Raw genomic sequence first — 12,744 nt, 5'->3', positions numbered from 1 at the left:
GTATTCCTGGCTCCAAACTGAAATGAACAATTGAAAGAAAGGGAGCATATAATTTATTACCCTCATGTTTGAAAAAAAATGTATGAAAACCAAGGCGGATCCGGTACTGAATTGCATGCTTCGGTATGCACCCCCTTTTATTTTTTTCCGTTTTGGCTTTCGTAAATTATATTTGCTAAACTTTTATACACTCTAATTTCTCCATACATAACGATCCCGCACATAGTGTCATGGCTGATTATGAATCTACACAAAATACAATTTTGAATTTTTTTTTTTTTTTTGGTCAAAGAAAACCATTTAATTGTGAACTGCCCCATTCCCTCCTTTCTAAAAATATTCAACCCACCACTGGTAACTACACGTTGTAAAATTCTATCCTTTATTCACTTCAATTTTTGAGTAAATACATGTACTAACAGCGCTATCATGCGATTTGAATGATTCTTATGATATGTCCATCTCATTTTTGTATCATTGCTGCGGTGTTTTTCCTTTGATGTCCACTGTGTTTTTATTTTTTATACACCATGACTAACTGTACATGTGCCCTAACAACGATGCTCTATCAAGATAGAACACACCAGGGTAATGATGCAACAATTCCAATGACCCTTGACCTTACATTGATAAAGAAAAAGAAAGTATAAACAAAGTAGCTGACTTTATGAGCAAAATACAAGCACATAATTATAAACATAGTGAAGGTATACCTTTCCTTAGGTCTACATAAAAAATTCTAAATTTTGCACGTCATTTTTTTGTAAAATTCATAACGAAATTCACACAAGCACATTTTTATAAATGAATGTTTTCGTCTCTCATAAACTTGAAGCGTAACAAACCACACACAATGTAGTACAGGGAGCGAGGTGGATATTCCTTGTTTTTAATTCCAACACAAATTACTGCATCCAGTAATTTAGAGAATCGCTGTTCATCTCGGTCAAAAGTGGACATTTTCCCGTGCCGCAAGCCACTCCTTAGCTTGAACGTTACGAGGATATTTTTTGAGAGTCTATCAAACGCTGAATTTCATGATCGGACACTTGTACAAACCTTTCATTTTTCGTCTTCGTGTCGACCTCGAGACTGGTGAAATTAACGCACTCAACTCAGTCTCCACGTCTAAAATATCTCCTATATCGAAATCCATAATAATAGGTTCAATTTTTAGTTCCGTAGATCAAACGTCATACTTCCCAAAGAATCTTCAACCTGCATCTGGTTTCCTAACTGATCTAAGGAATTTTCCTTCATAATTTCGGTTTCCGTGTCTATAAGAATTGTGAAAGCATAAAATCACAACCGTCATCCATGGCGTTCAGAATATGAATGGACGAGGTAGAAAGTTCAAGAAGTACAGAGCGCAATACTTTCCGAATCACGTGCTCTTTTTTCATTGGTCATGTAAAATGGTATGATGAAATTTTGATAGATCATGGCTAATTCAGTGCATGAGAATATGTAGTTGAATTAAGTGCTATTAACGTGAATTTGATAGATCATGGGTAATTCAATACCTGAGAACAATGATACAAAACATATAGAGTACCTTTTAAGGTATCCGACCCATAATAGACTCAGATTCAGTGAATCTGAATGTATAACAGATATATATTGGCTGAATACTCAGTATATGTAGACATAATCTTCATGTTTTAGTATCAATATGTAAGAGCGGAATGTGTCCTAATTTTTGACCTTGTCCTGTCCTTGAAGAGTTATCCCCCTTTGCTTTTAATCAATAAAAATCAATTCTGAAAAATCTATCTGGTAAAAATTTAGTTTTCATCGCTTTTCTATTCCTTATAATTAAATACATCTTTCCACCAAAGCATTTTTTGATATTCTTAGTATTAAAAGTTTTATTTTCAAAAATTTTCTTGTCCCCACAAACATCAATGCAATCTTCATTAATTAATTACTGCTTAGGTAATTATATTTTTGAAAATTTCTCTTGGTAAATCCTTTACTACTCTAAAATGCTTTGAATTAATATCAAAGTATTTAATATAGGATGGATATTTAAGGTTAGAAAATTAAGTCCTAATATGGGTCGGATACCTTAACTCGTGCATCTTCAGATATCAGACTCGGGGGGCAAGCCCTATCGTCCGATATCTGAAGATACACTCGTTAAAAGGTACGCTATATATTCCAAGATGCAGATACAACTTTCCGTCATCTCTAAAAATAAACCGTTCTCTATCGTATTGTACAGTTTCTGTTCATTTGCATAAGAAACGCCCACACAAGAGTGTTCTGTATCGCAGATATTGTACGGTTGACATCAAAGGAAAACTCACCGGGTCATGTCACAAATGACTTTAATGTTAATCGAAAGGTTAGTTGCCCCTACTTTTTGTTGCAGTATAGTCAATTCACGGTAATGGGTAATGTATTAATAAAATTTGATTGTGAAAAAAATTTAGAACCTAACACCCCCACCCCACATCCCAATAGGATTTTCAGAAATTAAGCCCTTACTAAGAATTCAAGAAATGTTCCCCTTTGCCCAAAGATATACTTTATGTTAAGCGGTTCAAGTGAAGCTGTAAATGTTCAAAACGACTGACAGGGACGGACTAAAACAGATAACAACAGTGCTTTATACCCAAAATCGAATCAATTTTGTAGTTATACATATAATCGTGTAGGTTATTCGCTCCAAAAGGCAAAAAAACTTCTCCTATCCTTACTATACGAATGCGCAAAAAACATGAACAAGTTAACTTGGTCTCAAGTCCCAAGAAGTCCAATGTCGGTAGATCTAAGATTTTCGGTACAATCTTACAAGTTGGTCTTAAGTCCCAAGAAGTTCAATGTCAGTATACCTATAATTTCGGTACAATCTTACAAGTTAACTTGGTCTCAAGTCCAAAGAAGTCCAACGTCTGTATAGACAGTTTTCAGTAGGCCCAAATTAGCAAGAGTTATTTCCCGTTGGCCGGGAGGTCAACATGCTCATATTCCTTCATTATTCAACCAACTTTAACTTTTTATACTGGCCATTGTGGGGTAGGAAGCATTGTTTTTCAGAAAAATATACATTTGTTAAAGCCTCCTCAATTTCATAATTTTTATTCTATAAAGGTTTTCCACCAAATATTTCTGCTACACCCTCTTACATGGCCGTAGGAACCGGGGGCACGGGGGGGGGGGGGCGTGCCCCCCCCAATAATTTTGCCGATATATAGATTACTGTAGAAAACATTGCTACTGTATGCTTAATAAAAACCTCTGATGACCTTTTTTTTCCTTTCTCTTTTTTTTTTTTTTTTTTTTGCTTGTCAAGGAATTAGTCACCCTCAACTGAAAATATATGGCTGTGCCCCCCAAACTGAAATTGCTTCCTACGGGCCTGCCTTATATTTGGTAAGACAAAGAGGAGAAATTACCAGGTTGACCATCAAGATGGCGGCCAAGGGAAATAACTCGGAGAGAAAATATGTCATCATTCGGCAAACCTCGGCTGATTCCGTCACCTTCGATGAGGTACGAATCGGCCGAGGTGTGCCGAGTGAATATGTCATATGAAAACTATCTATACCTATGATTTCGGTACAATCTTAACTTGGTCTCAAGTCCCAAGAAGTGCAATGTCGGTAAACCTATGATTTCGGTACAATCTTACAAGTTCACTTGGTCTCAAGTCCAAAGAAGTTCAATGTCGGTATACCTATGATTTCGGTACAATCTTACAAGTTAACTTGGTCTCAAGTCCAAAGAAGTCCAATGTCGGTAGACTTAAGATTTCGGTACAATCTTACAAGTTCACTTGGTCTCAAGTCAAAAGAAGTTCAATGTCGGTATACCTATGATTTTGGTACAATCTTACAAGTTAACTTGGTCTCAAGTCCCAAGAAGTGCAATGTCAGTAGACCTATGATTTCGGTACAATCTTACAAGTTCACTTGGTCTCAAGTCCAAAGAAGTTCAATGTCGGTATACCTATGATTTCGGTACAATCTTACAAGTTAACTTGGTCTCAAGTCCCAAGAAGTGCAATGTCGGTAGACCTATGATTTCAGTACAATCTTACAAGTTAACTTGGTCTCAAGTCCCACTAAGATTGTGGTACAATCTTACAAGTTAACTTGGTCTCAAGTCCCACTAAGATTGCAGTACAATCTTACAAATTAACTTGGTCTCAAGTCCCAAGAAGTCCAATGTCGGTAGACCTAAGATTTAGGTACATCTTCATAAAGATAATCAGAACAGGTTTTTCCAATTCAGTTGTTTATAAATTTTATGCTATAAATAACTCATGTGACATTGCCTTTGATGATACATGAATATGTTAATATTTTTGATAAATCTTTTCATATATGATACAAATATTACAAGAATTCATTGTCTCTTTAAGAATAAGTCTGACGATTGGTTGCTAAATCCAATACTGATTAGTTCCTAACCCACTCCTCCCCCTTCAGGAAATACATACATTAATAGAATACTTATCCACTGATTGTGAATGGGATAGTTTTTTTTTATTAAACCAGTGATAGAAACTGGGCCCCATTCACCAGGTATAGTTCCAGTCAAGAGAGAGAGAGAGAGAGAGAGAGAGAGAGAGAGAGAGATGAAATAGTTTATTCCTACTCATAGCCCCGGATAAATATTTTTTTCAATTCCTGAGGGGTGGAAATGGTAAAGCTTTGTGGAGAAATTGCCAACCAATCTTCAGACTTTGGAAAATACAGTCAAACCTCATTATCTTGAACGCCATGGGATCCAAAAAAAAAAAAAACTTCTGAGATATCCAAGGATTGAGATATCAAGGGTAAAATACTCAGGGGCCCGTTTTACAAAAGAACTTATGACTAAGACCAAAATTTAATTCTGCTTATAACTTTCTAATTTACATTAAATTGAAAATGATTTTGATCTTTTTAAAAGGGATGTAGAAAGATATTTTTATGCTAGTAATTTTAAACAGAATCATTAATTTTGAAAGATTTTACAATGTAATAAAGTTTATGGTCTTAGTCGTAAGTTCTTTTGTAAAACAGGCCCCTGATGTTTTTAGGTCCGTGTTTGCTCTGCTCCTATTTTGTATTGATTAATGGACTTTTGAGCTTGAATACTGTTCGTTATCTCCATATATTTCATTTAAAGGATTATGTGGTTGGGACTTCCAAATCACTTCGACATATCCATAGTATTCGAGATAACAGTTTTCGAGATACCAAAGTTCAACTGTAATAGTTTTCATCTCCTCAATTTTGTATATAAAAAAAAACATTTAAACAGAAATATGATAATTATGTATATCCTCATCAATTCATCAATGTATGGGGTGCCTTTGTTGCTAGAACTTTTAGCATACAGATCATGCTGACTTTTCTACAAAACCTTAATGCTTCTGTTCCTGTCCTGCAAGTATCGCTCAGGAATTTTATTATCAAACTTTACAGAAAAAGAAATGCATGTTAAGCTTTTTTTTTTATTTCCCCATATATACATATAAAGTCTTCTGTTTAGATGATTCCAATCTGAAAAAAAAAAGATTCACTTACTTAAATACGTCTAGGATTCTGATTTATATGTAAAAATCATTAAAAAGTGTGTTAAATGCAAAAATAGGATACTATTCCAGTAACATGGGGTACATTTTTTTTTAATGTCAATAAAGTGGTGGTGTTTTTTAATGCTCTATGGAGTGGAAATGACTATTTTTAAGCTCTCCCCACCCCACCTTTAACCAAAGTTGCATTTGACAAAGTTATAACTTGGATTCTTTTCTAGGGCTCCATTATTAATGTTTACTAACACATTATCCCAGACTAAGATACATCTTTCCAATATTATTAATGTTTACTGAAACACCATCCCAGCCTAAGATTCATAAACTTCCGTACTTATTAATGTTTACTGAAACACTATCCCAGACCAAGATTCATAACTATCCCCTATTATTAGTGTTTACTGAAACACTATCCCAGACAAAGATTCACAACTTTTCAATATTAGTATTCACTGAAACACTATCCCAGGCTAAGATTCATAACTTTCTGTTAACATTAATGTTTAATAAACACTATCCCATGCTATCCCAGGCTAAGATTCATAACTTTCTGTTAACATTAATGTTTACTAAAACACTATCCCATGCTATCTCTGGCTAAGATTCATAACTTTCCGTTAACATTAATGTTTACTAAAACACTATCCCATGCTATCCCTGGCTAAGATTCATAACTTTCCATCATCATTAATGTTTACTGAAACATTATCCCAGGCTAGGATTCATAACTTTCGAGCCCCTTAAATGATCACAAATGCAGATTTATACACTGTATTTGATTCAATTTGATAGATGAGTTTTCAGTTCATTTCTGAGTTGTTTTTTTTATAACTTAACATTCAGCAAGTTAGAGTGTGTTCCTTGTCAATAGTCATCGTGTTGGCCACATCTAAAGCATCATAATCTGGGGCCATTTTGACATAGGCCCTACTTCTTTGTCAATATTCACCTTGTTGGCCACATCTAAAGCATCATAATCTGAGGCCATTTTGACATGGGCCCTAATTTGTCAGTACTCACCTTATTGGCCACATCTAAAGCATCGTAATCTGGAGCCAGTCTGACATAGGCCTTTTTCTCCCCATCAGGTCTGTAATCAGAATACATTACAGTTAGTTATATCAAATAAATCCCTGATTATTACCAACTGGGTTTTTATTAATCTTTGAAATGTCACTGCTCCCTGTTGGTCGCCATGACATGTTCAGAAGGGAAGCCATTTCAAATGTCTTGTCAACATTATACATTTATTGCATGATAGTGAGGGGAGACATGAAGATTTCTTCGCCCATGAATCAATAAATTGTGATGAAATTTGTATTATAATTAAGACTTTTTAAACTATATTATTATGGAGCACACTTTGGTTAAGCTTGTCTCTCTCAATGATGCTCACAAAAATGAAGTTCTTGACTTGTTTGCCATGATGTCAGACAAACATTCACCTAACAAGAGTGTTGAGTTGACTTAGCCACATCAAAGTCAGACAAACACTCCTGTGACCAAAGTGTTGAATTTAGCCCGATCAATGTTAGACACTCACTCATCTAACCACAGTGTTGACATTAACCACATCAAAGTCAGACAAACACTCATCTGACCACAGTGTTGACATTAACCACATCAATGTAAGACAAACACTCACCTGACCAGAGTATTGACTTTAGCCACAACAATGTTAGACAAACACTCACCTGACCAGAGTATTGACTTTAGCCACATCAATGTCAAACAAACACTCACCTGACCAGAGGATTAACTTTAGCCACATCAATGTTAGACAAACACTCACCTGACCAGAGTACTGACTTTGGCCACATCAATGTCAAACACTCACTCACCTGACCAGAGTATTGACTTTAGCCACATCAATGTCAAACAAACACTCACCTGACCAGAGGATAGACTTTAGCTACATCAATGTCAGACAAACACTCACCTGACCAGAGTATTGACTTTAGCCACATCAATGTCGTACAACTTTTTAACAGCCTGTTTGACAAGGGGTTTATTTGCCCTTTTGTCTACAATGAAGACCAATGTGTTGTTGTCTTCAATCTTCTTCATGGCAGATTCAGTGGTTAGGGGAAACTTCACAATGCTGTATTTGTCCAACCTAAAATAGAAGATCAGGAGTATCACCATACACTTCAGGACTATCCTAAAACCACACATCAAATAATAACGTACCAGAGGAATCCAATACTCGGGGTTTGAAATTAACGTTAGTTCAGTAGTCTCCAACTTATACATTTTCATTTGAACTAATAAAATATGTGGCTAATCAGTCCAAGCGGACCAATAAAAGTTTCTCCTTAACAATAGGAATAAATTATTAATGGCAGATTGTCAACAACTCTGATGGGAAAACTCTGAATGTATTTTTAACTTTCTAACTTCCTGCTGGGTAATTACACAATTCCGAGTCAATTGAGCACTTTATTGTAAAACTTTAATGACATAAAGTAAAATGATTTTACTATTTAGTATGACACATAAAAGAAAGATGTCGGATGCTTTAGGCATAATGTAGAGCTAAAAAGGAACAAGATTGGAAGTACGAATGTACTTGCTCATTTCAACGAACTTGTGGAATACAACACTTCACATTAATGCTTTGTTCATTTCAAATAAAAGTATAAAAGTACACTATAATATTCTAAATTTAATCATTATAAAACAATGTTTCCTTTTTTGCTGAACTAATAAAAACATCTGCATACAAAGCAGGCCTTAGTCTGGTTGACTCCAGTCTATGCGAAAGTTTTTTGGACCACACAGGACATTCGGTCCTGTGTAATCAATGAACACACAGGACCGAACCAAATTTTGTCAGACCATAAAACCTAAAGTAAAAAAGTGAAATACGTGAAAATGCAGAACCAAGGAAATCTTATTACTGTAGACGGTCCATGCGGTTTTAATCAATTCATTTACGTATTTGGAGTTGTGCGATATATTTTTTTTACTTATAACAAACATTTGAATGACTCCGCGTCAATATTAAAGCTCTAAACTGGACGCTGAGACATCGGACATTCTGGTACGGTGTAAAAAATGACGCATCGGACCAAAGGCACTTCACATCGGTTAGGTCCAAAGGTCCGATGACTTTCGCATAGACTGTGACTCCTGCCTAAATACTGCTGAACCCTGACATTTTTCTGAGTATAGTATTTTGCTATAGTAAATCTTCCTTTAGATGTTGGTTGACCCCCCCTCCCCCCCTTTGATGTTGTAACGTCGAGTACTGGCAAATTCCAGGAATTGGACAGTAAATTAGCTTTTTTTTTTCTTTTCTTTGTCAGATAATTTTGGGAAGTTGCCCCCCTCCACTTTTGGTCAGTTTAATTTGGTTTTATTTTTGCTTGTCAGATTTTTTGGGGAAGTTGCACCCCCCCCCCTTGAAACCATTGCAACGGGCCTGCAGAAAGATGGATATGACAAACACTATATGCTCCGGCCTTATTCATGATATTCAAGGCATAAAAACTAAATCAAAAACACAAACTTGTACTGACCCAAAAACTTTTGGAACAGTGACAGACTGCAAAATTAATGTCTTGTACACATTAGATACAGCTGTATTGTTTTATAGTACTAAATACAAGAACAGGCTCTTTAATGATATGATTTCATGCAACAGAGTGAAATGGCTGGGACTACACATTACCAGAGGAAAATATAACCAGTTTTATCTTCATTTTGATTGAGCCTGCATATTATTTACTTTTCTGCATATTCAATATAGTCACTCTTTACTCCCATACTTGCACACTCTGGAGACACTCTTTCTTGGGTATTTGGGGGCCCTGGGAAGGGACAGCGTCTTGGGTCTCCTGAAGTGGACGGTGGGTCTGAACTTCTTGTTTCTCTTGGTGTGGACTCCACGTAAGACCGCCTTCTTAGCCTTCACTGCTTTCTCTGCTGCCTTTGGAGGCTTCGCCTTGGAGTCTTTCTTGGCTCCACCCTCCTTCTTGGCCTCTGACTTTCCTGGGGCTTCTGTAAACATGAACTAGGAATTAAATTTTGATCTCACAATTAAAACTAGGATTTGCTATTTTAAGAAATCTGAAATGATATCTACAAATAAGACTGAAAAACAATTTCAATCCTAAAACATTGCCTTGACTCAATCTCAAACTTTTCTGCAATCAATTTCGATAGTCCAACTTAAGGTCCCAATACCCTGGGGCTTGTTAGACATTTCTTCACAAATTATATATATATTTATTACACTTACTTATCATATATACCACAGGACCCCCCCCCCCCCCAAAAAAAAATCTGTAATAGTTACCAGGGTAATACGTTCTTTATGCACTTCTGTTATATTTACCTAAGGAGTTTTCAATACACTGACTGTAATCAACTTTGAGGATTAATTGCGAGATTCTTACGAGATGCAGAGTCAATCCGAATAATGATAAATTATAAGTGTAATAAATATAATTTGCAAAGAAATGTCCAGCAAGCCTCAGGGTTGAATATTGGGGGTGGGGGGGGGGATCCTTTCCAGAGCACCTCTGAAGGTCCCTTCTCCCATTTTACTTTATACCATTCTGCTCAGATTGTCTCAAGACCCCATGTTCTGTATTGACTGATATTCACACACTTATTAGCCTGGCGACAATAGTATATTGACACATATTACGTAGCTGCAATAATGTAGCCCCCTCACTTTTTTTTTTGGGGGGGGGGGGGGGAGGGGAGGGCTACAACTCCATAGGATCTCTGTAGTAGTGCAAGTGCAGGAGTGATTCACTCCCACACAGATTTTGGCACAAATTATCAGTAAGTGGCTATTCCATTAACATTTCTCACCTGAACTCAAAAAATGTAGTTATGTTAGACATGAACTGATCCAAAACTATACAGAATAATCCATATGTTGGTTATTTTTCATGTATGTCAACATCACAACTTGAATTCATCCACATTATTACTGACCTCGATCAATTTTATTTTGGGACAGTCAATAAGAATTCGGGATCTAGGGAGCAGATCTCTATAGAACTTTCTTTAAGCATAAACATCGCTCTTTATGAAAAAATATCACATGGAATGCTTTCATTTATCGATCTATGTTTAGTGATACCATCAGGGCTCAACATTAACGCTTGTTTGGTACTAGTGGAAAAAAAAATACGGACAAGTGAATATTGCTTGGCACTTGTCCATTTGGACACATGCTTTTTTATGTAATGAAGTCTCCAATTCATAAAAAGAATGACTGGTGAAAAGTTTATTGGTAGTTTAGTAAATAAAAACGGAAATTCAACCCTGATATCAATTGCTGTAGTTCATTCTACATTTGGATTGAAGTTCACTAATACTTGATATCGTGATTACTTAACTTAATGAAAGTTCAAACTCTTTCGTGGTGAAGGTAGGAAACGGTTATTAGCTGGGGGCAATGTGCTGTTGCATACAACGCGAGATCGAGCATTGTGGATTTTTGAAGGGCAGATATGAAAGAAGTCCTGGTGAAATATCTTGCGGAACATTCATTGAACCAAGCTAATAATTTTCAAGAGAACCTAGTTCAAATGTGTTACATTTTTATTGATACTTTTTCACTAAGCCGACTCTTCTAATTAAATTCAACCATTTCTTTCTGATAATAGTTACTTTTGGAAGCTGATAAAATAAAACTCTAAACATTCCAATTAAACAACTTACTATTTGAAGTTCAACCCTTTGCAATACATTGTACTTTCAGCATACTAATTGTTCGAATCATTCAATTGTCACTAGCGTAAGTACTTCATGCCCCGAAAATCTTGTGAGATTTAGAGTTTCCTCGACTTCGCCGCAAAAGAGTGGCATTAAGATAGATAACTGTGAGGTAATTGCGATACTAAGTATTGCATACTACTGCAAAGGCATGGATCTTACAAAGTTTGGATTCTGTTTGATGTTGACAGTTTCACTTCTGAACATTTATGTTGTTGTCAGGACAGGAAGTCTAGATAAAATTTTCTTTATGTGTTTCTTGTATTTTTTTTATAACATCACAAATCAGTCAAACACTTATAATAGACTTTATTTTAATTAATAGTTTTCAAGTTGACAGTATCTGGATCTTTACTGAATTTTTTTTTGGACAAGTAAATGTCTTAGTAACTTGTCCGCATGGACAAGTACGAAAAAAGTTAATGTAAAGCCCTGACCATACAACACATTCATTTATCAACACTGACATTTACTTTATCAAGTTATTCTAAATAGACGACTTTCACATTCTTAAGAGTTATCTATCTTTGTCGGTATAACACTCATTTTTCTCACTATATCCTTTATTACTTACCTGTAAATTTTTTAAACCTTCATACACTTTCGGACTATTTTCTATCGTCCCTGTATTGCCACAGACAACATAATAAACATATATATACAGTTTAATTTTTAAGACTCTGCCTCATAAAGTTAGTAATATTATACAGGGAAAACAGTGGGTTATGCCGAGTGACCCCAGATTGACCCCGCAAAGGGAAATAACTTGTAAATGTGAAAGTTGTCTATTTTAAGCGCAAGTCTGAGTACATCACAGTAGAACTGTCATGGCTGCTGAGGAGAACGTCTGGTAATCACACAGTTTTATTTTACCTTAAAGGGCTATGTTGTTGTAGCCAAGTCAGATTACAAAAATCGGAGAGGGCTACATTATTGCAGCTAACATAATAACAGTAAAACAGAGACAGGCAAATTAATTAAGGTAAACTTCACGGATTTGTACAAATCAGAGAAGAAATATTGAGTACAGTCATTGTTGTTTTACTGACACGCATGATTTCTCACAATGCAATACAACATTATTGAATGTAAAAACAAAATTAAATCTACTAATGAAACCATTACCCCCCCCCCCTTCCAATGGTCAATATTTTCCTCATCAAATAAGTTTTGAGTTCTTTAATAGATAATTATGTATGGTTGAATATGTAAAGTACAATATAACGAATCGTTAGGTGTGAAAATGACATGTTTTTCCTCTAAAATTATACTCAAATTTAAGTTTTTTAAAACCATACTCTCTGATCCCTTCTTCTTGGGAGCCATGTTGAATTCTGAAAAGAACGATTCGTGCTGCGCACGTGTTAATGTATAATCTGTGTCATTTCAAGTATACCGAAATTTCTCATGACTGTAAGCGCTTAATTGACCTCTAAGTTTTTTTTCGATAGCTCATACTTTGTAATAGTGTAAAGATT

At 35.6% G+C, this 12,744-nt stretch overlaps 1 protein-coding gene across 1 annotated transcript; it reads right to left on the bottom strand.

Moving 5' to 3' along the window:
• Nucleotides 1-5,435: 5,435 nt before the first annotated feature.
• On the bottom strand, nucleotides 5,436-12,650 carry LOC133191834 (large ribosomal subunit protein uL23-like). The gene is made up of 5 exons (XM_061327567.1): nucleotides 12,565-12,650; nucleotides 9,301-9,532; nucleotides 7,470-7,646; nucleotides 6,551-6,620; nucleotides 5,436-5,498 (listed from the first exon to the last, which is right to left on the bottom strand). Exons 1-5 carry the CDS (start codon nucleotides 12,590-12,592, stop codon nucleotides 5,484-5,486), a joined length of 522 nt encoding a protein of 173 aa, XP_061183551.1. The 5' UTR covers nucleotides 12,593-12,650; the 3' UTR covers nucleotides 5,436-5,483.
• Between the last annotated feature and the right edge of the window lie 94 nt (nucleotides 12,651-12,744).

The sequence above is a fragment of the Saccostrea echinata genome, unplaced genomic scaffold (assembly GCF_033153115.1).
Source record: "Saccostrea echinata isolate AGI-Se365-2 ecotype Australia unplaced genomic scaffold, CSIRO_AGI_Sech_v1 ptg000024l, whole genome shotgun sequence".
NCBI classification, from domain to species: Eukaryota; Metazoa; Mollusca; class Bivalvia; order Ostreida; family Ostreidae; genus Saccostrea; species Saccostrea echinata.
The sequence above is the reverse complement of the archived record's forward strand: the minus strand, read 5'-3'. Positions and strand labels throughout refer to the sequence as shown.